This window comes from Eretmochelys imbricata, chromosome 7 (assembly GCF_965152235.1).
Source record: "Eretmochelys imbricata isolate rEreImb1 chromosome 7, rEreImb1.hap1, whole genome shotgun sequence".
NCBI lineage: Eukaryota > Metazoa > Chordata > Testudines > Cheloniidae > Eretmochelys > Eretmochelys imbricata.
Genome location: NC_135578.1, coordinates 72883165 through 72908660, shown reverse-complemented (window position 1 = coordinate 72908660; position 25496 = coordinate 72883165). Strand labels below are relative to the sequence as shown.

The following is a 25496-nucleotide window of genomic DNA, read 5'->3' as shown; positions in this document are numbered from 1 at the left end:
GTGTATGTGTTATGCTGTATGTTTGGGGATTTGTTTTCTGGGGTCGCATGAGCCCATATGTTCTTGCTGTGTCTATCTGCAAGGTGAAAGCATTGAAAAAGACCAGACTGGTGCGGCCGGCATCATACATGGCTACTATATCCAGAGGTGGTTCTAATCTAACAATATTTCTGAAACTCTCCTGCTTGTTTAGACTTTCATTTTGATACCCTAACTTTGCAAATATAACTTGGCTTGGAACTTGCTCAACTCTTGAAGAGCTTTTCAGATCTTTTTAATTCCCTGGAGTCATACATGCATTTCTTCTTAATTCTTCCAATAGTCTTCATGCCCCTGAGATTTTGTGGGCTTTGGGAACAGGCTTTTTATTATATAATTACCAATGTGTTTTTAGCTTCAGGAGATAGATCCAAATCTTGAAGTCCAATTCCAGCCAAATTCCCATTGACTTCAACATTTAGCTCTTAGGTTTTAAGTATCTAAGAAGTGCTTTTCTTCAGCGGGAATGCTGTCTGAATAAGGAGTTAGTATGGTCTTGAGGATCACACCCATCAGTTTTTGGGCAGGGAAATTCCACCAACTCCCCTTCAACTTTGACCTTCAATTCTGAGGAGAGAGTAGAAAGATCCCTGCTTGACCTCTCTGGATTGGAACTTGCTCTTGCCCATGCAACATTCTGGAAGTCCAGAAACTGATGGGAACTCAAGATTGAGCTAAATTCAGCGGCGAAGTAAATGACGAAGAAAGTTAAATGTCAAGTTTAACTGATACGAGGATGGTGGAAATGACAGAGTAGTTCAACTTGAATTGGCGTTTAGAGGATGAGCAACATAAGTGTAATTTACACTGATTTGGCAGCGTGTGATGACCACGTTAAGCCATTGATGTAGCTTGAAACAAATGGATACAACTTCCATTGAAGTCAGAGGAGCCTTTGCCCGCTTACACTAGGACTGAATATTTCCCTGGAGTTGTAGGGCCAATGTATCAGAAATCAAAGTATGGGTCTCTATTTTATCTAACACTCTTCTGTTACATTTCCTGCATACTTACAGAGGTCTGCTACCAAGCTGTATTAATTTTGCACACCTGCTGAATGCCTGTCAGTATTATCTTTTGCAGAGACCCCAGATGTGTAGCTCTTAGTCTCTTGCTCCTGCTAGAATTGGCTCCTCATCTCTGCCAAAGGGTCCTGCAGTGAGCATCCTGTATTGACATTAACATTTCCTCCCCTCCCAACAAGACACTGCAGTAGAAACTCTGCAGTGGAAAGAGACCTTTTCTGGTTCTTTCTGTGGAAATGCCTATTGATTTCAATTGAAGTTTTGCCTTGCTAAGAACTGTAGTTTTGACCCCATCCTGTTAAGAGAGCAGTGAAATTGCTTCAATTCCACATTCCAACATGGAAATCAGTAATTTTTGTGCGAGCCTAAGCTCCCTGAGCCTCTAGCTCTTTTTTGGATTGATTTGTTGAAGCCAATTGCCTAGGACTATATTTTCATACACATAGCAGCTTCAGTTTAGGTAAACTGATGCCTTCACTGAGTCTTCCCTTCTCCTATTAATGGAAAAAAGGGAGAGCACTGAATTAATGATCTCCAGGGTCTACGAATTCCATACTGCTCCCCGTGGCTTGATACGCTGTGGGGATAAGAGAAGCCACCTCTATAACAAAGCATGGGGTTTTCGAGGAGCCAATAGTAGGCATAATGTGCAGTCTCTCTTTCTTGGTGAGTCACTCTACAACAGGGGCGGGCAAACTTTTTGGCCTGAGGGCCACATTGGGTTTCCAGAATTGTATGGAGGGCTGGTTAGGGGAGGCTGTGCCTCCCCAAACAGCCAGGCATGGCCCAGCCCCCGCCCCCATCCAACCCCCCCGCTTCTCACCCCCTTATGGCCCCTCCAAGACTCCTGCCCCATTCATTCCCTCCAACCGCTCCTGGACCACCCACCCCTGACTGCCCCCCGCCGCCCCATCCGACCCCTCCTCTCATTCCTGACGGCCCCCCTGGGACCCCTGCCCCATCCAACCACCCCTTCTCCCTGTCCCCTGACCGCCCCCAGAACCCCTGCCCCTGACTGCCCCCCGCCACCCCATCCAACCCCTCCTCTCCTTCCTGACTGCCCCCCTGAGACCCCTGCCCCATCCAACCACCCCTTCTCCCTGTCCCCTGACCGCCCCCAGAACCCCTGCCCCTGATTACCCCCCACCACCCCATCCAACCCCTCCTCTCCTTCCTGACTGCCCCCCTGGGACCCCTGCCCCCATTCAACCCCCCTGTTCACTGACCTCTCACTGCCCCGACCCCATCCATATCCCCACCCTCTGACCTCCACCCCTCCCTGCCCGCTTACCGCACTGCCTGGAGCCCTGGTGGCTGGCGGTGCTGCAGCTGTGCCGCCCAGAGCACCAGGCCAGGCAGCCGCACCGCCCGGCTGGAGCCAGCCACGCCACCGCGCAGCACAGAGCACCGGGTCAGGCCGCGGCTCTGCACCTGCGCTGCCACCCAGAGCATTGCGCCAACGGTGTGGTGAACTGAGGCTGCAGGGGAGGAGGAACCGCAGGGGAGGGGCCGGGGCTCAGGGGCTGGGTAGGAGGCTCCCATGGGCTGTAGTTTGCCCACCTCTGCTCTACAAGATGGTATCAATAGAATAATGTTATCGTGGTTATTAAACATGTTAATTAAGAGACATTTTAAATAGTGAAAATGTTCAAATAAATGCATGTTTTTTATTTTTACCGAATGCATAATGAAGCTTCTTAATTCCTTCAAAATGTCAATGCATGTATTTCAGGACTGTGTTTGCAATAAGGTATGTGTGCATCTATACGCGCCTGTCCCTTCTGCATGTTACTATCAGTGCTCTTCTCAAATATTCCTGCAACAATGCACAACTATATCTCTCCTGTTGGCCTCAGTAAAGGCATCTCACCAAACAAAAGGCTATTACAGGAGTTGGAATCCATTGCCTGGGAGAGCAGATCACCTATGATAATCGGTGCAAGTCTCAAGTCAGTTGTCTGCTGGGAGTCTTCACAACTTGTGGGAAGAGTTTTTCACCCCCTTGATTTTCTTCTCTCTCCTTTAATGACTGAGGGGCATCTTCTATTAACAAACACTCTAAAAGCCCCCATACTGTTGCCCCATCCTTCTGACCTGCCATGAAAATTGGAGATTCCTTTTCTTCATTGTTGCTCAGTAAACTGGAAGAATTACTGCTGAGCACTGTGAAGCAATCCCTACCATTCAGGGATGAGCATATAGTGTCTGAAGCACCCAAAATACTTTCTTTTCTTGGTGGGCTGAGGGACGAGGTGACGGTGACAGATGAGAATTTAACACTGGTGTCCCATATGGTAGCCAAGAGCAGTTAATTAAATGACTGAAGAGCCAATTTAAAATGTTACTTGGAAAAACTTAAGCTAAACTCTAGGAGTATAACAATGTCTACCAAGTATCAGGGCGTAGCCGTGTTAGTCTGTATCCACAAAAACAACAAGGAGTCTGGTGGCACCTTAAAGAATAACAGATTTATTTGAACATAAGCTTTCATGGGTAAAATACCACTTCTTCAGATGCAACTGAAGAAGTGGTTTTTTTACCCATGAAAGCTTATGCCCAAATAAATCTTTTAGTCTTTAAGGTGCCACTGGACTCCTTGTTGTTACTCTGTACCAAGATGCTGAGAGACATGGCCTAATGATCTAAGTTTAGGATTGACAGTGAGGAACCCTGGCGTTCAAATCCTAGCTCTGACACTGATTTCCTCCATGATTTTGGGTGTGTCACTTAAACTGCCTGTGCCCCATTTTCCCTAATAAAAATCCTTACCCACATGGAGGTTACAATAGGCAACTATCTCAGGATAATGAGTCCAATTGTCATATGGTCTGTGATGTAGACAGATTTAGGACTGACCTTGCAAGAAATTTATCCTGGAGTGGTTACATATTTTGGTAACCTCCACATTTCCTCTAAGGATTAAATTATTAATATCTGCGAAGGGCTGTGAAGATGAAAAGCATGAGTACTAAATATCACCGAGATGAATTGTCCATATAGAAAAAAAGTGTAATTCTGCATAAGAGAGAAGCAGATGTTTATTTCAACTCATTAAACTTTCTCGTACCTTTTGAAGATCTTTCTAAAAAAATTGAAGGAATACATGGGGACTTCTTTGGGTGTGTAGACATATATGTACCTACATATGTATATATAACAGCTATATTTGTCATAATTTTTATTTTGTGGCTGCAACTGTCTCAAGTTTAGAAAATGATCAGCCAACACAAATACCTCATTCTATAGTCTAGCCCCTGACCACTTTCCTTGTTATGTTATCTATTACGTTGTGTGTTCTTTCTCTCCAGCAGTCTGAACAGATGCTTTTTGTGGTGAGATGTTTTAGGCACATGCATGCATTCCTCTGCTGCTGCTTTTTTCTTTTTATAATTATCACCTGTTTGTCCTTATTATCTTTTCTTTCTCCCCTTGTTTCTTCTCCAAACCTCACTCTCACATAACCCCAGCACTGAGTATGTGGAACGCTTCAACCCTAATGTCCTGAAGGACTCTGCCCTGTCTACACACAAGCCCATTGAGGTGAAAGGCCCAGGTGGCAAGGCCACTATAATTCATGCCCAGTATAACACCCCGATCAGCATGTATTCCCAGGATGCTATCATGGATGCCATCGCTGGCCAGGCACAGGCCCAAGGTGGTGAACTTGCTGGGTAAGGTTTTTTCTTGTGTAAAATGGCACCTCTCTGCATGATAGATGAATCCTTCCTCTCATCCTTTTTTCTCCCTTGCTTATTTGTTTGGATTTGGGGGGGAAGGAGGAAGTAGCTTTATGCACTGCCCTGAAAAATACAGATTGGTGTTTTCTTTAAATATATGAGGTGGAATTAACATCCTTTGAAAGATAAAAGGAGGAGGGGTGTTTAAAGTAGAAAAATTCCTTTTTCAGTATTCTTCCTAGATTTGGAAGCTCTAATGACTTGGAGAAATACAACATGGTTATATAGAGAGGTTTCTGTCTGTAAAACTAAATGATTCTTCCTTGGTAGCAGAAGACATTCTGAGGTGAGGGATGAGCTGTAGTCATAAAAAAACAAACTCAAAAAATCCTGCCACTAGCTATTTCCAAATACCCCCATTAATTGGGTGGCTTTTTCACGTCAGGCCAGATTATGCTACTGTTACTCACACTAGGTAAATGAGACTACTCACAGACTAAGGCACTGTTCACTGAGAGTAATGGTGGTGGAATCAGGCCAGTTTATGTATGGTACTTGAAGCAAAAAAGGAAAGGCATTTTGACTCTCTCAATCTGTTCCATGGTTACCCTTGGTGAGAGATGCTTTGTCAGGTAAGTTAAGTCCCAGTTTTGACCTATGAAAAAATTGTTAGAAATTACTGGGGGCATATCTTGCCCTTAGCCTGTCCATTCATTTCCCTCTGATATGGTTGTGGGTTCCACACATGGAATGGAAACTAAATATACTTTACTTTTCAGTATTGAGAAACTGGAAAGTATGCAAACTTGATACGGAAAGAAATTTTTTAAGCTTCTAAAATGGTATTACAAAAATGGAGACTAAAAATATTATTAGTAAGAAAATTGGTAGCACTTTTTAAAAGGTGATGTGCAAACTGTTAAGTTAATCTCCGTGGTTTGAATATTGCTCCCAGCTACTTGGGTGTAAATCCAGAGTAATTCCACTGACTTCAGTAAAGTTCTCCTGGTTTTACATTGGTATAAGTGACAGCAGATCATGGGTTTTGTTTAATTTTTTTATTATATCCGTCATCAAGCTCAGAGAAACAGATTGCTGCTAAAACATAAGGGCTGAGGTTACTCAAGTAGAATATTGCTATCAGCATGTTAATAAAGAGCAACTTGGTACGTTTCACCTGGAGAAAAGGCTTGTGGAATTGGAAATATGGATAGTTATTGTCTTAGTTATGCCTATTATAACAACCATACTTTCAGTCTAATAACTGCATTGATTACATAGCACAACAGGCATGGAAAATGGAGGAGCATTTGTCATTGGTATAAAAAGAATGTAAGATGCATATTTATTATTGGTTATTGTTTGATGTTTTTCAAAATGAAGCCCTAGGTTATGTTATCCCTCTTGGGGATTTATATTTAACAACTGCTGTTTAACTGAAACCTCTAACTTAGGATAAACAGGAGCTTGTATATTTCACAGATGAGAAGATATTTAAGCTAAAAATGATGTTTCTGCAATACTGTATGCATCACTAAAAAGTAATAATTTCTCCCAACTGCTGATTTAAACCAGAGTGGGGTGATTATGACTCCTCTCTTTTGTTGTCTTTAGCAGACAGATAGCGGTTTGTGTATAAAGAAAGTCGGGAAGACAGACAAGATACTCTGTTGATCCAAATACACATTTTTCACTTTTGCAGTGCTGCACAGTATAACCAGTGATGAGCTGCCAAAATCTTAACAACGGGTTCCCTCCTCACCCCATGAGGGGGTTGTTGCTCACCCCCACCCCCCGGGACTCGTGCCCCATCTAACCCCCCCGCGTTCCTTGATGCCCCCCCTCCCCAGGACCCCTGCCCCATCTACCCCCTCCCATGTCCCCTGACTGCCCCCAGAACTGGGCAGGAGGGTCTTGTGGGCCACCGTAGTGGGTGCCCACCCCACCCCTAAGAGCCAGAGGCACCTGCCGTGGGGCGAGGTGGGGAGTCCCAGAGGTGCTTACCTGGGGCAGCTCCCAGGAAGCATCCAGCAGGTCCCTCTGGCTCCTAGGGGTCGGGGAGCGTAGCTGGGGGGGATCAGCGGGAGCGGCCGCTCCCCCACTGATCACATCAAAAGTGGTGCCTTAGGCACCAACTCCCTGGGTGCTCCAGGGCTGGAGTACCCAAGGGGAAAATTTGTTGGGTGCAGAGCACCCACTGGCAGCTCCCCTCCCTGCGCCCGGTCCCAGCTCACCTCACCTCGGCTCTGCCTCCGCCCCTGAATACATCGCCCCACTTTGCTTCTCTGCCCCTTCCCCCGGCTTCCCACCAATCAACTGTTCAGCGGGAAGCCGGGGAGGGCTGAGAAGCAGGCGACAGCTTCCTGCTCAGGCCGAGGGTGATGGAAGTGAGCTGAGGAGCACAGTGGTTAGCCTGTGGGCCCTCCCTGGGTTACCTGCTGCAGCGTGGGCGGTCCTCTTTGGCCCCCCCCTTCCCAGCTCACCTCCGCCTCCCTGGGCCTGAGTGGGAAGCTGCGGCCTCCTTCTCAGCCTGCCCCAGCTTCCCACACGAACAGCTGATTCTCAGGAAGCCTGGGGGGGCGGAGAAGCAGAGCAGGGCGACGCGTTCAGGGGAGGCGGAGCGGAGGTGAGTTGGGGCCGGGGGTGGGACAGGGGGTGGGGGGCTGGGACGGGGAGCTCTGCACCCACCAAATTTTCCCCTTCGGTGCTCCAGCCCTGGAGCACCCATGGAATCAGCGCCTAAGGCACCACTTTTGGCCTGTTAAATTTAGAAGCCCTTTTAGAATCGGTTGTCCCTCGCAGAACAACTGGTTCTAAAAGGGCTTCTAAATTTAACAACCAGTTCTAGCGAACCGATGCGAATCGGCTCCAGCTCACCACTGAGTATAACTGCTTTTCAGCAATGAGAAGGTTCATGATGGTGTGTGACAACCAGTAAAGCAAATATATAAACAGTCTCTCTAAAAACACTGAAATTTAATCCAATATGAAGGGTCTAAAATGCATGTATGTTATTCAAAAATGTTATACAACTAGATTAAATATGGTGTAATCAAGGACCCTGGGTGCTGTTTCAGAATCCTTAGCTCTGTTAATAGCACTTAATAATTCTGTTTTCATCTAATTTATGTTTCTATCAACCTCAGAATTCTAAATTATCCTACGAGGGAAATGCAATTTTTTCCTGAAAATTGTTCTTATTTCAGACTGAACTCAAAATAATGTAAAAGAAAATAACTTCTTAGATTTGTCCTGTAAAAAAATTGAATTCCAGATTGAGCTAGATTTTTTTAATAAATCTCTTTTGCCATTTTTAGGGAAAATGTAATATAACAACATTGTCTAGTTTAAGAAATGTTGTTTCTAGCGATGACTCAAAACCAGCTGTAAATTGCCAATAGTCAGTTGACAAGCTCTTGGTCTTTAATATAATGTACATGTAGTTCACCCTGATACTGTGAAAAAAACTCCTAAAACATATTCTCCATGGGCCTGATCCTGCAGTCCTCATTCATGCAGTTTCAAGTCTTGACTCAGCAAGGACTACAAGGTACAGCCTAATATATGCTGTAATTACCGTATATACTCATTCATAAACCGAATCTTTTTGGTAAAAAAGTGACACATCAAAGAGCAGGGGTCGGCTTATAATCATAAAATTTGATGATTTTAAACTCTATGAAATCATTTAATTGAATATCTAATACACTGTCGTTTTGTTTACCTGGAGCGTCTGCGGGCATGGAGCCCCTCCGTTCCCTGTGGCTGCGGTTCACCGTTCCCAGCCAATGGGAGCTGCGGGAAGTGGCGCGCAGTGACTATAATTTTGAAAGTGATTGTAATTTGAAAGTGGATACATATTTGTTCAGTTATTGTTCAGTCAGGGTAAGCTGCTGGCGGGTTGGGACGTTTTGTTTACTTGGGGCGTCTGTAGGCACAGAGCCCCGCAGCTCCCAGTGGCCGTGGTTTGCTGTTTCCAACCAGTGAGCTTATTCAAAGTGCTAACATTTTTATGTATCTCTTTGTGCTCCCTTTTATTGATCATTTCTTTTCTTCTCTCTTTATTCAATTCTTTTCTTCACTAATTTCTGATACTAACATTACTCTGTTGTGCACATCCCAATGCTCCATAATGATGGATCCCACACAATGCCTTTTGTTGGGTTTTGACCACATGACTCACAGTGAATCTCCATTGGCGTAAGTAGATCCATATTTCCAACTAGTAAAACACAATGAAAGTACAGTGTATGTGTGTTCTTTTAAAAAGGTTCACTTCTTTCATACATCTGGATTTTAGAGGCATTTTATTGTATATGCAAAGTCATACAATACAAATCATATAACTTAAACTGCCATTTAAACGGTCTCATAATTATAAAGTTTCACTGCTGAGCATGTGAAGTCCTGGTAATTTCACAGAAGACACTTAAATGAGATCTGTCAAATGCAGTTCAGAACAAAGAATTTGCCATATTGGATCAGACCACTGGTCCAGCATGCTCCTCCTATATGAGGCCAGTCCCTGATGCTTCTCAGAAAGGAGAGACTGCCCCTTCCAGAAAATCCCAGATAAAATGAGGGAATTCCACTAAGTGCAGAGGGAGATGGGAATTCAATGTATTTTCTAATGGGAGGGGAAAAGGGTGTCGTTTATTTAAATATTCCTTAGTGTTAGAGAATTCTGACATGGTCAGTCTGAATAATGATAGAGGGCCCAAATGATGAACACTAGAATAAAAGTAAATATAACTGTTTAACTGGAAACAAAAGGAAATAAACATCTAGATAAAAACCAGGAGTCAGCCCTTCTGTTGTTTTACATAAGACATAGCACCAGTGAAGTCAGTGGAGCCATGCCAGTTGACATCAAAAGAAACTTTGTTCCAATTTTTTTTATTTTATATATGAAATTTTAAATTTTAGAAATTAAATAGTTACTGACATTTATTTTTATGTATCAGGCAGTTTTAGTGAGCTGTTACTTTTTGGAAATATGCCCATGAAATAATCTTCCTCTGTAACCTCAAGTAGAAAGCTAATCTGGAAGCTACACAATATGAACTAGCACTGAAGCCTTTCCTTCATCTTTGGAGAGTGATTTCTGAGGGCTTGTCTACACAGCACGGCAAAGTGCTCTATGGGGGTGTGATTTATAAAGCATTCTAACATGCTGTGCTCTAACTGCCCTGTAGAGACCTTTCTGGCATGCTCTAAAGGTACCTAGTTTGTGTTAACATGGTCCTCTTTCAACCCTATGTTAACACGAACTAGGTACCTTTTAAGTTACATCGACACTACAAGCTAGACATGATTATTCCCCGACTTTTGTGCACATACGTGCACTAGCTCACATCCATTAGTGTAGCCGGGGTAGTAGGGGCGGCAGCAGCAGCCGAGGCACAGTTTAGCTATAAGACTATAACAGGGTTTAAAAGAGAACTGGATACGTTCATGGAGGTTAAGTCCATTAATGGCTATTAGCCAGGATGGGTAAGGAATGGTGTCCCTAACCTCTGTTTGTCAGAGGGTGGAGATGGATGGCAGGACTGAGATCACTAGATCATTACCTGTTAGGTTCACTCCCTCTGGGGCACCTGGCATTGGCCGCTGTCGGTAGACAGGATACTGGGCTGGATGGACCTTTGGTCTGACCCAGTGTGGCCATTCTTATGTCGAGTACAAATCTACCTGAAACCAGTGGGTACATACTCTGTGTGGCTAAGCTGTGCCTTCACTGCCATTACCTGCGCTCCCACAGCTACACTGCTGTTTATACTTGTGCTAGCTCTATGATACAGAGTGCGAGTATGTGGACACAATGTATTGCATTGAATTGTAGACATATCATATTGTAGATGTAGCCTTAGGGTATGTCTGCGCTGCAATTAGACACCTATGGCTGGCCCGTACCAGCTGACTCGGGCTAAGGGTCTGTTTAATTGTGGTGTAGATGTTCAGCTGCAGCCTGAGCTCTGGGACCCTCCCACCTTGATGGTCCTAGATCTCTGGCTCCAACCTGAGCCCAAACATCTACACAGCAATTAAACAGTCCTGCAAGCCCAAGTCAGCTGGCACAGGCCAGCTGTGGGTTTTTAATTGTGGTGTAGACATATTGTTAGAGCACTCCAGCAAAGTCTACTCGGGACAGTTGGGTGCTTTACAAATTACACCCCTGTAGACTGCTTTGCCATGCTGTGTAGACAAGCCTTCAGTCTAATATTAATCTGGATCAGAGTAGTGCTTCTATCCTGTGCGTTCTCAGACTCGACTCTTTAAATATGCTTTGCTCAGTGCTACAGCCTGTTGGCACACCTTTCTTTTTATGACCTTCCGAACTTCTTACGTAGTGAATGATAGATTCTCCCCAGTAGATTATATGCTATGCTTTTAAATTTAGGCATTAAAGCAAACCTTCTACTCTTCTCTCTGATCAGATCATCTCAAAAGTAAAAGCCTGGCCAGTGATTGGATTATATTCATTTGATCATATCATTGGCTTGATCCTTCAGGGTGCTGCGTGTGCCTTCTGTGATATGTAGACTATTCTGAACTCCAGCTTACTATAGTGGAGTTGAGGCTCCTTGGTTGTTCAAGCCTGAACTAAGCATTTTGCAGCTAAATATGAAAATAACTATATAAGTAGTAGTCTTACTGGTAGCCAAATTCTCCTTTAGTCCTCCTTTAGATTCAGTTCTCTGCAGAGAATTTGGCCCCATATATGTAAAAGAGTAAGAAGATGCAGACTTCAGATCTCAAGAGTGTAGGTTCAGCTTGAGAAATAATACAATAGCCAATTTCTGCTATGTGAAGTCCTTGAAGCACTGTGTACACGTGTGTAGCAATGAATAATAATAAAAATATAAACTCAGTGCCTGGGGCCAATTTCTGATATAATCATTTCTGTCAATGGTGTTAAAGCTGGGGTAAGTAAGGTCATCAGGTCCATGTTGTTTGAAGTAAGAAAATCATTCAAACATACCAAATCAATTTATTTATATTGGAATTATTCAAACCCGCATGCCAGGACATCAAGGTAGCAGAGTGAGAATGCCCTGTCTGTGTGTCCTTTTTTATCATTCCTGTCATTGTATTATAACTCATAACATACCAAGAACCAAGAGTTGGTGCCCATAAGATCATGTACTCATGTGTTTCATGTACATTTCAGTCAAACCTCTTTTACGAGTCATTAAGGATTTTTGGCCAAATTTGCTGCAGATGTAAGCAGACATAATTTCAGTGACTTCAGCAGAGTTGCACCCAGCTAAGACTGGCACTTGAAATTAACCCTTTGAGTGTATAAACTGAATTAAGCAACAATAACAGACTCTAGATTTTCTTTATAACAAACAAAAATGGATGGCTATTTTACAATTCCTTATAAGTCTTTGATAATTTCTGTAATTGCTTTTGTTATTAATTGGAATCAAAATGCCATCCATTCAGTACTTATATGGATCCAATACACTCCTTCATAGAAATTCAACTGTATTTTTACATCAAGGGTCAAATCCTGAAGCCCTTACTTAGCTTTTACTCAACCTTTTGTTACCTGAGTAAGAACTGAGTTAAAATTAAGTAGATTTTAGTATATGGCCCACTTGTTGAGCCATAGTTTATAATAAATAGAAAGTCACAGACTCTTTACTCCTTATTCAAAGAGGTTTGATTGTCTATAGAGCTTATATTGGTGCAAATTAATTTTGCTGTGAATGCATGACCCACCTAATGATGGGAACAAAGGTATAATTTTCTATTCAATCATAGCAAAATGCCCTGAATTATTTGGGCAGATTTTTTTGTGTGCACACACACGCTAGGAAAACAAACTTTAAAATGAAGAAAGGGCATAGTAGTAACCCCCCACCCCCCATTATCAAGTTTTCTGAAAGAGTCAGGTGCCCCATCTAAGCTTTTGGAAAGACCATAACCAGCCACAGTGTTGCTCTGGATTATACACTGCCATTCCTACTGGTTCATATATCCCAATACTTATTTGTGGTATAATTATGATTCAAACAAAGATAAAGGCCTATTGCATTAAAGGCATAATTGGAAATGTTCCAATATGTTTTGCTCAACTAGATAACCTAGTTTGACTTAGAGTGAGGCACTTCATTCAGTGAGGGAAGGTTAATTTACCAGAATCCATTTCCTGTCTTTATTGTCTGCCATAAAGATATTAATATACCCTGATACATATTTCTATTCTGAAATCTCAGACTCAATCTCTACAGCTGCACAGCCACATGTGAGCTATTGGGCATTTTTATATTTATAGTTTTAATCAAATTTTTTTCTGTAAGTCCATCATAATACAAGAACAAAGCAGTGTAAGTAGAGGATTTAACAAAATGAACTTGACTATCTGTCCATGACCCAAATGCTAGTACTGTCACAGTAACACATAGCTGATCGTTGAAGTCAGCAGTACCATCCATCCACTGGGTTTTATTATCCAGTGTCCATCATTCTGCAGCAGTGAAATTTGCCATCAAACACAGCAGTGTTTTAATCTCCTGCAGGATCAAAATGTAAGTCTGGGGATATAAAGTTAATCAGTTGTTAGCCAGTAATAGGCAGCCAGTCATCCATTACAGTAAAAAAAGCAAAAGATGCTGCTTACTCAATAGAAAAATGAACATATGAAGTGTAGTTGGAAACATGAAAATTTTACCACCGAATTGGAAACCTTTACTAAATCATTTGCTGTGAGGGACAAAATGTTATTTATATTTTTGATTTTCATGCTTCTCATGGAGAGTAGTTTGAGGGGTGAGACATGAAAATTGAATGACTGTAATGTAGGCTTCATTTCTTTCCTTTCTATTCACGTTACAAAATTTCTTCATTAGCCCTCATACTAAGGATGTTTCTGATACAAGGCTTAATTCACTAGTGCCTCAGTGGAAGGGGAAATTTATACCTCCTTGCATCAGCAAGGCCTGCTGTTCCACATGGAAGATTCAGTTAAGGGAGGCTAATGCTGTCCCTCCCCATCTTCCCTCAGGGTCTCCAGGGGGATGGGATGAGAGAGGGATGCAGCTTTAGTTTACAACTGGAGCCACACAGGAACTTTGCTGGTGAAGACTTCAGAGGGATGTTCAGAATCAGTGCTACCTTTGCGAGACAAGCTAGTCCCCCAATGTTCCCACACCTGTCAGCACTTAGATACCATGGTGATGGGTACTATAGAAAGACATAAGGTAGACACCAAAAGTGAGGCGTTAGCTTCGTTCTGTTCCTGCACTCTTCCAACGGGGCAGACGTTCCATCTCACTTCTGTGCACTGTGGCAGGGTTTACCCTGGTAGAAGCCATTTTATGGGCATAATCTAATTTATGGTCCAACAGTGAAAAATTAGTCCATTATGTTAAGAATGTTCCCCTTTTGTGTAAGAAGTGCAAAAGAATGGGAAATTAAGCTTAGTGTACTGCTTCCTAGCATTCTGTCGGATTCTCAGGAAAGCTGGAAGGTAGCATATCCTGGGGAGGGCGGGAGGAAGGAACAGCTGCAAATACCCCCTTTAGAGATGAGTCCATAGGGGATGATATACACTATAGTGCTCTTTCAGACTGGCTTATGTAGGGAATAGGGATACATGGCATATTTAAATACAGTGTTTCCAAGCCCCTTGTCAGGGTGGTTGAGCACTGGAATAAATTGCCTCGGGAGGTTGTGGAATCTCCATCACTAGAGATTTTTAAGAGCAGGTTAGACAAACACCTATCAGGGATGGTCAAGATAATACTTAGTCCTGCCACGAGTGCAGGGGACTGGACTAGATGACCTCTCAAGGTCCCTTCCAGTCCTACGATTCTGTGATTTCTATTCTGACATGAAACACACACATCCCCATGCTTTTTCCTGTGGCAAATTATATTATTGTCTGCACAGTGTCGTATCAGTTACTTTGGCTTTTCCCTGACTCCTCTCACATTGTCAAACCACACCCCCATTTTTGCTTTTTGTGGGTCTTCTCTAGAGAATTGTATCTTGCCAAGTAGGAAGTTTGGGCAACTGCCTGGGCTTTAGAGGAAGGTTTTATAGCTGGTGGCTGCTCTGATTCCTTGCCCTTTATGGCAGGGATCTCATTGGACAATATGGCCCTTAATTTTTAAAATAGCTATTTCTCAATTTTCATGACATCGAGCATGCCACTTCCAAAGCTCTGTAAGGCATGGATCATACAGTTACAATGTAAATCACTCACTTCAGAAATAATCTTGTATTTAGAGGAGTCCTGGACCCTAGGTATGATATGACTGCACACATCACCATCAATGTATGTATCTGCAGCTCTATTAATATTTAATTTAACTGCACACTATGCAAAAGTTATTTTGATGGGAAAAAACTATTAAATGACCATGTCTACTTCCAGCTTGCGTCATAAATCAAATTAGAGGTTAACTCAATTGGTGTTGTAGGGTGTCTCATGAACTTTTGTAGTTTGGGCTCTAGGTATGCAAAACTGAATGGTTCTTCCTATACAGTCTGTGCAAGGTCATCAGAGGGATCATAAACATTAGGTATAGTTTAATAGTGAAGGTTTGAAATATGAAATAACTAGAGAAGTGTCTGAGCTTTGAGTTCGAATCCAGATTTTCTAATGTTCTGAAGTGTTTGGATTCAACGTTTTGGTACCAGCCTAACTCTGGAAAGAATTAAAAAAACTGTACTAAATTAACTTTTTAATATCAAAATATATTTTCTCCTTTTCGGTGTAACCTTAAAATAGTCCAGTTCCACAACTGCAATAATATACTCTAGGGTCAGTTAATTAGCTCCACAACATGAGGCATTCACTATGCACAATTATAGGGGTAACAATACTCAATTGGTCCAGTAATCTTGACTTGCTGACCATCCTTTATTGCTTTATATTGATATATTACTGCCATAATTTTGTGGCTGTGTTGGCTTAGGGGTCATGGACAGACCAGTAAACATATTGGTTTGAATAATAATAATATGCAATGTTAAAGACAAAGTGAACTGAAATGTTCTTGATTCACATGTTTTTGATCTACTGTAATTTGTTTATTTCTTAGGCAAATGGTTTTTTTCAAAAACAATGTTTTTGGTTTTTGGTTTTGGTTGTTTTGGAATAGAAACTGCAACATGAGGTAGGGTAGGGGGGCAAACCCAGTATGTGCTGTTTTATAATGCGCCCTTTTCTGCATTGCAGTAGCCTTCCTGTTAAAGATCCTCACATTGACAGTGCCTCTCCAGTGTATCAGGCTGTGCTTAAAACTCAGAACAAGTCTGAGGATGAGCTTGATGACTGGACTCGCCGTTCTGCCAATCTGCAGTCCAAGTCTTTCCGCATCCTCGCCCAGATGACGGGAACGGAGTACAGTAAGTCAAACAATGAAGCCCCAAATTTGTTTTAAGATTAATTTTATTTTTCTTTCCTCTTTTATACACTAGCTGTTGAGTCTCAAAGATGACTCCCTTCCTTCAGTAAAGCTCCCCAATGTGGGTTAAACTCACAAAGCTCTAAATCTAGTTCAAAGGGGATTAGCAAACCTAAATGCTAACTGTCACATTGTTTCCTATAAAGCAAATATTTGATCAGCCCTGAGTACTATTCTTATTTTATTGTGGTGAGTGCTAATAATAGTCATTAACTAAACAAGATCCTAGAATGGCTTGGGCTAGTGTAGGTTCCCCACCCCCCAACAATCTAATGCAGGGGTTCTCAAATTTCATTGCACCACGACCACCTTCTGACAACAAAAATTACTACATGACCCCAGGAGGGGGACCAAAGCCTCAGCCACACCCCCCCCGCCGAGTGCAGCTGCCCCAGGTGGGGGACGGGGAGGGCAAAGTCCAAGCCCCCTGGCAGGGGGATCCAAAGTCAAAGTCCAAGGGCTTCAGCTCCAGGCAGGGGGCCTGTAGTCTCTGCCCTGCAACCCCGGGCTGAAGCCCTCGGGCTTCCACTTCGGCCCCAGGCGGGGGGCTTGGGCTTCAGCCCTGGATCTCAGCAAGTATAACGCCAGCCCCAGCAATCCCATTAAAATGGGGTCCTGACCCACAGTCTGAGAACTGCTGATCTAATGTAATTAGTATAATCAAGTAGGAATTCTCACTTCTCAGGGGGCTAGGTTTACAAAACTGCTAATTCATTTGAAAGGCAATGATCATCTTAGCATCTGTTGTAATATACTTTTACATAGTGGGCACACTGAAATCAGAAAATGGAAACTCATTTGCACCGTACCTATGATTTTCTAGCAGCCATGTTACCTAGACACTAGACCCTGACCCAAGTCCACAGATGACACAGGAGGTTGAGGTTCTGTGTTTATTGCCCATGCAATTCTTTTTTCTGACCATCGGACACCAACTTCACATCTTATTCCTAATTTAGATAGCAGGGAGTTTGGGGGATTTCATGACTACTCTCATTCCATCATTGGGAGACAGGCACCATTTACCCAGTGTTTCCCCCGCATGACCTCTACGTGTGAAGCTGCCACTTTTCCAGGCTCTTCCCAAGGAGCGGAAAGCCCGCTCTGGGTCCTTGTGCACAACCAAGACAAACTATGAATCAGCTGCTGGTAGGTGGCTGAGAAAGTAGTACAACTGCAACCTCTTACCACTGCCCCACTTTCTAACCCTATAAATTCCACGGAAGCCAGAGTTGCTCCTGCTCACTTTATATCTCTGTGTGACCTAATGGTGGAAAGCTGCCATGCTTATCCCCTTAGATGTTATTTTCTTTTATGCTTTTCTGGTAACTTGGGGTTGGATTGTGGGCCTCATCTAGTAGGTTTTTTTAACGGAATCATTTTCTCTTCTGCAGTGCAAGACCCGGATGAAGAAGCCCTGAGGAGATCAAGGTAGGCAACTAGCAGCAGGCATTATGGCCTTCTTCTTACTGATAACCTCTACCTAATGCTCTAAAATGGCATTAATATGAAAATACAAAACTAGATTTTTTTTCTTAAATATTCTAACACATTTACTCAACAATCACTAAAATGAAAATGCTGTTGGCTTAGAAATCTGCAAGAAGTGCTCGATTGAAAGGGTAACAATGTGACAGTTAGGTGTAATACAGTACAAAATCCTGGAACGAGTACTCAGTCTTGCAAGCTCTTTGCACATGGAATTCCCATTGACTTCAGTGGGAGTGCTGTTTGTGCTGGGCTCATAGGATCAGGCCCTATGTGACTGCATTCAATTCTGTAACTAGATGAAAATATATGATATTGTGGTAGTGTTGAAATTTAATGTGCAATTTATTTGGATGATCCTGTGATTGGCACTTGATTCAGCTGACATGATATAGTAATGTAGTTGTTTCCAATTACAGACATGGAATAATCATCACCTGAATATATTTTATGTGAAACAGAAAAAAATTATATTTTTTTTAGATAATACACAGTATGAGGATACAGGACTGCTTTTGCTACTGGAGAAAAGTACATATCCATTTTCAAATGTTTTGCCAGTAAGGATTTTACACATTCCTAGGCTCATAAAGGCCTAAACTGTAAGGCTATTACAAACAGTTATGATCATCTGGTCTGACTTCTGCATAACACAAGCCATAGATTTTACCCAGAGATTTCTGCATCTAGTTCAGCAACTTGTGAATGAACTAGAGTGTATGGGGTTCTAGCCTGATGTATTCTATTTACATATTCCACATCCGTATCTTGCCAAAAATGTTTTAAACAGATTGTTTGGTTTGTGATCTGTCTGGTATTTTGCCCACCCAGTGTTTAACTTGTGTTATTACGAAATGGTTTATATGCAAGGTTTTGGACTTTTGATTCTTCTGCACCTAATGTAGGGTTACAAATGATGAGTCGATGAGCAAAACAGGAACGTTTTTACTTACAATATGAAAATACAAATCCAAGGGATATATTTTCAACTGGATGTATTTCCTATCCAGGTTCCACAACAGTTCATTGAAAGTTGCATAGCTAGATACCTCCATATCAGTCTGAGACTGTGCCACCCTTGCACTAAATTCTGTCTTCAAATGTGCAAACACAATTCCTGTTGATTTCATTGTAAGTCTCGATTCAGCAAGTATGTACTGAAGTTCTGTTAACTTCAGTGGAACTTAAAACAAATCCTGCAGTATCCAAACAAACACTATGTACAGGAAGGACCTTCACTAGAACTAAATTCTGTCTGCTGATTCAGGGGCCTGGCTCCCATACATCTGTTTGTGGGCAGAATTTAGCCAGCCCTTCATGAGCTTTAGCTGTGGTCCATAAATAGAAGATGCATATTGAAAGGCCTGGGTGTTGAAAAAAACACTTGGAATTGGATAGATTTTAAAAGAATAATTGGTTAATAACACATAAGTGTTTGTACTGTAAATTGCACTTCTTATTTGATGTAATTTAAAGTACATGATATTATCCTTTGTGTATTTTATGTTGTCAGCATTGTGCACTTCTGATGTATCATTTTCCATTATCTTTTTTTAATAAGGAAATGTTAATGACACTGAATATAAGTCACTGGGGAATGTTATACAAAGACTTTTAAAGGTGCGCTTGTCCTTCTAACCAATGCTGAAGGGAATGTAATTTGGACAGTTACGCACACATTCTTCCTATCCCCATCCCCCACCTCCACCCCCATGCTTCTCTCTGCTTTTATATGCAGAGAACAACCTGTGTCCAAAGATCTAGTTTTGGAAGGCATGGAAGGAGGGAGTGACATATCTATAGCATGCTGCCCTCTTCTTCCGCCCTCTTACCCAATACAGCAGAAACCCCTCCACAGAGTCCTAGTTTCAAAAGGTCAGAAGGTATAAACAGGTGTGCATTATGCTAAGCTCCACCCCCAGGCTCCCAGCAGCATAAATTACTGTAGACAGAGCCTGCAAAATTATACATTGTTACTCTTTCATGGTTTGAAATCCACAGTGGGGGTTTCTGGGGCAGCCAAAGGAGGGGATCTCCTGGAGGTACAAATTCTGCAGGAGTTCTTGCTGTTCTTTAGAGATCCATTGGTTTGAGCTCTATATCAGACTGTCAGATGCCATCCCTTATGGAAAAGTTTCATGTACACACAAGTTAAACTGTCAGAATTCTCATGTAATGGAGAATTTTGGTCCAAAGTCATGCCTGCCAAGAGTGCTCTCTTCTCTCTTGTGCTTTTCCTCTGTTCTCTGTGTATCAACTTTGTTCAGTGTGAACAATAATAAGGATTGACTCAAACTTAGTGGCAGCTCCATGTCTACTTTTTTCTTTTAGACATTTTCAAAGAAGGAAAACACAAGTAACTTTCCTATATAGGGGACCTCTTTTTAATACAAGTGTTCATCCCTAAACTTGGTGCCTATTGTCATACATACTGGCATGTACTTTGAACAGAGCCCATAATATGCAGGAATTTTCTGATGGCAAAATGCCTGTTTCACTTCATATTAATAAGTATGTTTTATGGCTCTTTTGTTTAAGTTATACTGGCAGCCACACAGGCACATGTGGTAGTGGATGAAAGGCACTTTTTGAGGTACTTTTGATGTAAGATTACCATTTGTTATGAAACCTTTCCTTTACATTAGGATTGTAATGAATGTTTTGTTGAAAATTTGATAAGTAATTTGTCTATCGCCAGTAAAACAGACATCTCTTGAACTAATACCTTTCCGTACATGGAGATGGAGGGATATATCTTCAAAACACTGAGAGATTTCTTAAACTTCATGATTCCTATTAAATCCAGTTGAACTTACATAGCTACCACCCTGTACATTGCTTTGAAAAAATACCTCTCAAAGTTGCAGCATCACAGCTAGAGGTATTCTGAATCATTTTATTTTTATAAGCATAAAGTGGCATTTGAGAAATCATACATCAACAGTCCCTTAGAAGTGTTATTTGTATCATATTATGCTGTTAGAAACTGAAAAATTAAAAAAGTTAAAGTACTTGTCACCATTTACAGTACTCTGTTGTTGTTTTTTTTGTTTGTTTGTTTTTTGTGCTTTGTAAAGCTTGGAAAGTGAAACTACCCTGGTCTGTTTATTTTCTGTTTCTCTAATCAGTTTCACTCTCTGGCTCTCCTGCATTAATACAGTGGTTTTGTGTTTGGATATCAGCCATTCAGGAGAAATGAACTTGTCTGCTTTGAAACAAACACATGCACAAATCAAGCGAACACTTTAATTTCCATTAGGGTTTGTAAAGTTCTCTTCTCTGCTCCTCCACCCCCCCTTGTTTATATTTTTAACTTAAAAAACCTGGGGCCTAAACCAGAGTACAGTATCCAGAAAAGGTCCAATCCTGAAAGAAGTAGAACACCACCTGTGAGGTGCTGAGTGCCCTTCTGTCCTATTGAAGTTGATGGAAGTTGAGAATGCTTAGATATTGGAAGGAGGTGATCAGCACTGTACAGATTCTGCCTCTGTGTTGTTCTGTTTTTAACTCAAATGACTGGAGATACTTATTTAAATACCACATTTGAAGGATTTCAGGTTCTCGTTGCCTAATCTCTAACAAAAGCAAAAAAGCTATGAGGAAACATCGCTCAAATTTGCAGCTTTTGGTCCTTATGAGAAAAGATATAGGCTGACCTAGATATTACAGGATAGGAAATGTTTGCAATGATTTTGTCTTGTACAATGTTGACTTTCACTTCCTGCTCAGCTGGAAAAAAAGCTGAGAGTCTGCTGGCAGGAAAACAGTAGAATTATGCTGAGAATTTCTAGCAAAAGCAGCCCTGTCAAACAAAACCAAAACCAAGGAATACAAATTTGTGTTACATTACAGCTCAAAATTACAAATCTAAAAAGCTTTCCAAATTTCTCTGGAAAAGGATCACCCAGCCTAGTTTGCCTTTATTTTGGGAGGTAACATAAATCCAAATAAATTGCCATTGCCCTAGTTATAAAGCAGGGGAGTGGTGGCTACATTCCCTAACCCCTTTCTTTCTTCCTTCTTCTCTCTCTCTGTCTTTTTCTTTCTCTCTCTCTTTCTCCATGCCACAGGGAAAGGTTTGAAACGGAACGTAACAGCCCACGCTTTGCCAAATTGCGCAACTGGCATCACGGCCTATCGGCGCAAATCCTTAATGTTAAAAGTTAAAAACCCATGTGTAACAAATAAATGTGGAAGATATAAAATTACACTAAAGAATTAACTGCTTTACTGAGTTAGAACCTAGGGGTATCATATATATACACAGTACAGACATAAGATAGGGGGTTTTCTCTGAGTGCCTGTCTTTATTGTTTTCTGTTGCTAGCCCAATATTTCGCCACTATCACACACCCCAAAAAAAAAAAACCCAACAAAAGAAATCAGACCTACAAATGATCATCATTGTAAAGGGGATTTTTTTTTTGCCTTCTGATAAATTATAACTTTAAAGTATTGATGGGGGAAAGATGTAGCCATTATACTTTATTTAAATACAGAGAGAAACAAGACAGAAATGATTGTCAGATTTTCTAGGGGGTTGAGGGGAGATATACTTTTCCAGGAAGTGTTACTGCTGTAAGAAAGTCAAACTGGAGCTAGATAGTTGGGAAGGAAAACATACTAAGCCGAGCCGAAAGGTTCTAAATACGTAGTCCTTTTAATTTATTTCAATATTTAAAAAATGTTTCAGATAAGACCCTAGATGTGATAAGTTTATTTTTCTTGGATGTGCTATATTGTTAAGAGTCACTGCTGGCAACATTGCTTATAGTTTTCCCTTTGAAACCAGAATTTGTCTTGGGGAGAAAGATAGAGGTAGAATGTGGCAGCTGTTAGACTGTGAAGAAAAGGGGACTATGTGACACTTTGTTAGAGATGGTTTAGAAGTAAAAAGAATATATGAGACAATTCATGTACTGAGTTTTTAAAAGCATGTTGTAAGTTTCAGGCAAAGTGCTGCTCATTCTGTATTGCTCTTGTTTTGATCCCTCACTTTTTTCTGTATATAGCAGCATGCTTTATCTGAAATAAAAGGATTTTAAAAACTAAAGTAATGCTGTGCCTGTTTTACACAAGTACTTTACTCTGGAAAATAAAATAAACCTTGGAAGTATATGAGAAGGAGAGGAAATTTTCTTTCCACAATAGAGAACGTTGTCAATAAGATTTTCTCAATTAAACATAATTCTTACAGGTCTCAAAATGATCTGAATTAGAAGGCTCGGTGTAGCCTATAAAAGGACAAGAATAGAACTGAACACATAAATTCTAAGTAACAAAAGAAAACAGGATATTTTTGTGGATTTTGGAGAGGGAATTATAATAATTGCACAAATTCCTTTTGTAGTCTGCATTCTCTGAGGTGTTGCTAATATTGACTTAGTACATACCTGCTGTGTTGACATGTGGGTCATTGCTGGGGGTTAGAATGAGGTAGCTTTGTTTCAACAAGTATATTGCAAACATTGCAACAATAATTTTATTTTAAAATATATAATCTGAAATCAGGCAGGTCTAACAGAGAGGTCCAAAAATAAATACCCTTATTCTCTGCTAATAGGATATCAAGAAAGCTCCCATTGCTCTTTCATATATAGTTAATGCTCTCATGGTCATATAAAAAGAATGTAGTCTAAATTAAAGTGTGTTCATGGTTTCCGTGGAGATAACTGGTGTTACTGTAACAATTCACACCATGAGTCATCAGCAGGGATTGAAGTAAGGACCATCAGCACTAAGCACAGGTCTCTACCACTTGAACTAAAGATTTTCTCTGTTGGGGCATTATCCAAAGCCTACTGGAGTTTGTCCATTGACATCTGTGAGCTTTGGAGCAGGCCTTTTAGCTGGTAGCAATAGTTGTGGATCAAACACTAAGTCAGTGAGTTACATTAAAATTCTTCTTGTACTTTTTGCTAGTTCCCAGCCTTCTAGTTCTAATATCTGACTCTTCATAACAGGGCTGAATTCACTAAAACTTCTATCTGTCTTCTGTGCTGTAGAAGCACATGTAATGCTGCCTCAGTTGGAGAGGTTTGCATGGGCTTCCACAACATGGAATACTGTTTCAAAAATTGAGCTGTATTAAAATTCCTTAGGAAGAGTGTTTAGAGAGTGTGGGCAGTGGTTGCTTTTGAAAATGCCATAACTATTTTTTTTTAATAATCACCATGGCAATCCAATTACAAATTAAGCCATATTATAAATATTTATTAATAATTTTAATTTATGGAAATGCCAAGGGCCAGATTCTGATCTCATTCACATCTGTGTAAATCCAGAGTAACTCCACTAAAGTTAATGCATTATTCTGGATTTTCCCAGGGTGTCACTGAGAGCAGAATCTGGTTCAAATAAGTGAAAGTCTATTTCACATAGAAGATTTATAGAGAGTTTAAAATATCAATATATAATTTAGTGTATTCATTTTTTTAAAAATGATAAATATTTCAAAGCTAAAATATTTTGTGTCTAGTTTAAGATTGAAGTAAATCACTTCTGAATTATTAAAACCAGAGTGTAAATGTTAATAGGAATTGTATGCACTTACTATCAAAACACTGTAATGTATGTAGTTTTATTAGTAGTGGCGGGTGCCACTAATAATGACAGAAATAATCCCCAGAATTTAAGTGCTTTCTATCTAAACATAATTCTCAGTCTTTGTAGGTTTTTGAATAATCAGAAAAATGAGACGTATAATGTATTGTAACAGTAACTGAAAGAAGGGATTGGTCTCCCCTAGTTCTTCCTAAATGCACATCCGAACTGCTTAATTACCAGAGCCAGATTCAGGGGCGGCAACACATGCAACCAGCTAGTGAGTCGGGTAGAGGAGGGGCACTAGAAATAGTTGTCCTCCTCTTCCCTGGAAAACATGCAGAAAACATAAACTAAATAATCTCTAAATTTATCAGCATTTAATTCTTTAATTGTTTGTGTAGGGCTCATGTAAAATTTTGTAGAAAAATGTAACTCTTCTAAGGTTTGAAATGCAATCCTAGAAATCAGAGACAATAAAGACCTATTACTGAAGATAATCCATCCCCCATTACTAATGCAAAATTATTTCATATAGCACATATTCTAATGTTTTGTTCAGTCCCATTTTAACAGACTCAAATGATGGATCATATTCATGAAACCATTTGAAAACCAAATACAATTATTTCTGTTTTTTTTTCTTTTAACAATTCATTTTAAAAGGAAAATTCCTTAAAAAAAATCTGCACTTCAATTAATGTTTAGATTGTGTCACAAACCATCAAAAGCCAGAAAAGTCAAGCTAAAGCAGTTTTATGTCATTAACAGATCTTCCACTTTTTCCTTGTGATTGGGAATTAGGTTTCCACTGTGAAGTGGAGAAGTTAGGCCAGGAGTTGTCTTCTTACTCAGTCCCACTGCTCAAGAAAGTAATGGACAGAGAACTGATGAGAATTTGCAGGGGGCATCAGAAAGTGACTAGCCTTGTGATTAAGGCCAGCTCTAGCCTGGATGGGCTCCATCACTAATTTATACAGATTTTCTTAGTTCATAGTACCTTGCAACTGCTTTGCCAGAGCTGTCCTCTAATCTTTTTCAACCATAATACCATATTCAAGAGCCTTTTGTTTTGTCCGAAAATAGCAAGTTAAGGAGAGAGAGTATGGAGACGTATAACATTAGAATTCATTTTTCAGCACCCTGTGAGAAGGTCTAACTCTTGGGAGTGACATTTGTGGTTGGCAGGTGTATCTGTCTGTCTTTAGGGTATAATCTGAAACATGATTGTTTTGTTCAGTGGAGGAATGTTGGTGACAGTGCAGCAGGCTAGCTTCAAAGGGTTGTTTTGTAAAGAGCCC

At 41.0% G+C, this 25496-nt stretch overlaps 1 protein-coding gene across 1 annotated transcript in view; it reads left to right on the top strand.

Annotated features, from left to right (window-relative positions):
- The window catches only part of LOC144267456 (LIM domain-binding protein 3-like), a 112600-nt gene extending 90781 nt beyond the window's left edge, over window positions 1-21819 (top strand). Inside the window, exons 5-8 of the mRNA XM_077821437.1 lie at window positions 4532-4735; window positions 15936-16105; window positions 17559-17595; window positions 21723-21819. Coding sequence (XP_077677563.1) covers window positions 4532-4735; window positions 15936-16105; window positions 17559-17595; window positions 21723-21819 — 508 coding nt within the window. The remainder of the gene's footprint in view (window positions 1-4531; window positions 4736-15935; window positions 16106-17558; window positions 17596-21722) is intronic.
- Window positions 21820-25496: the final 3677 nt, after the last annotated feature.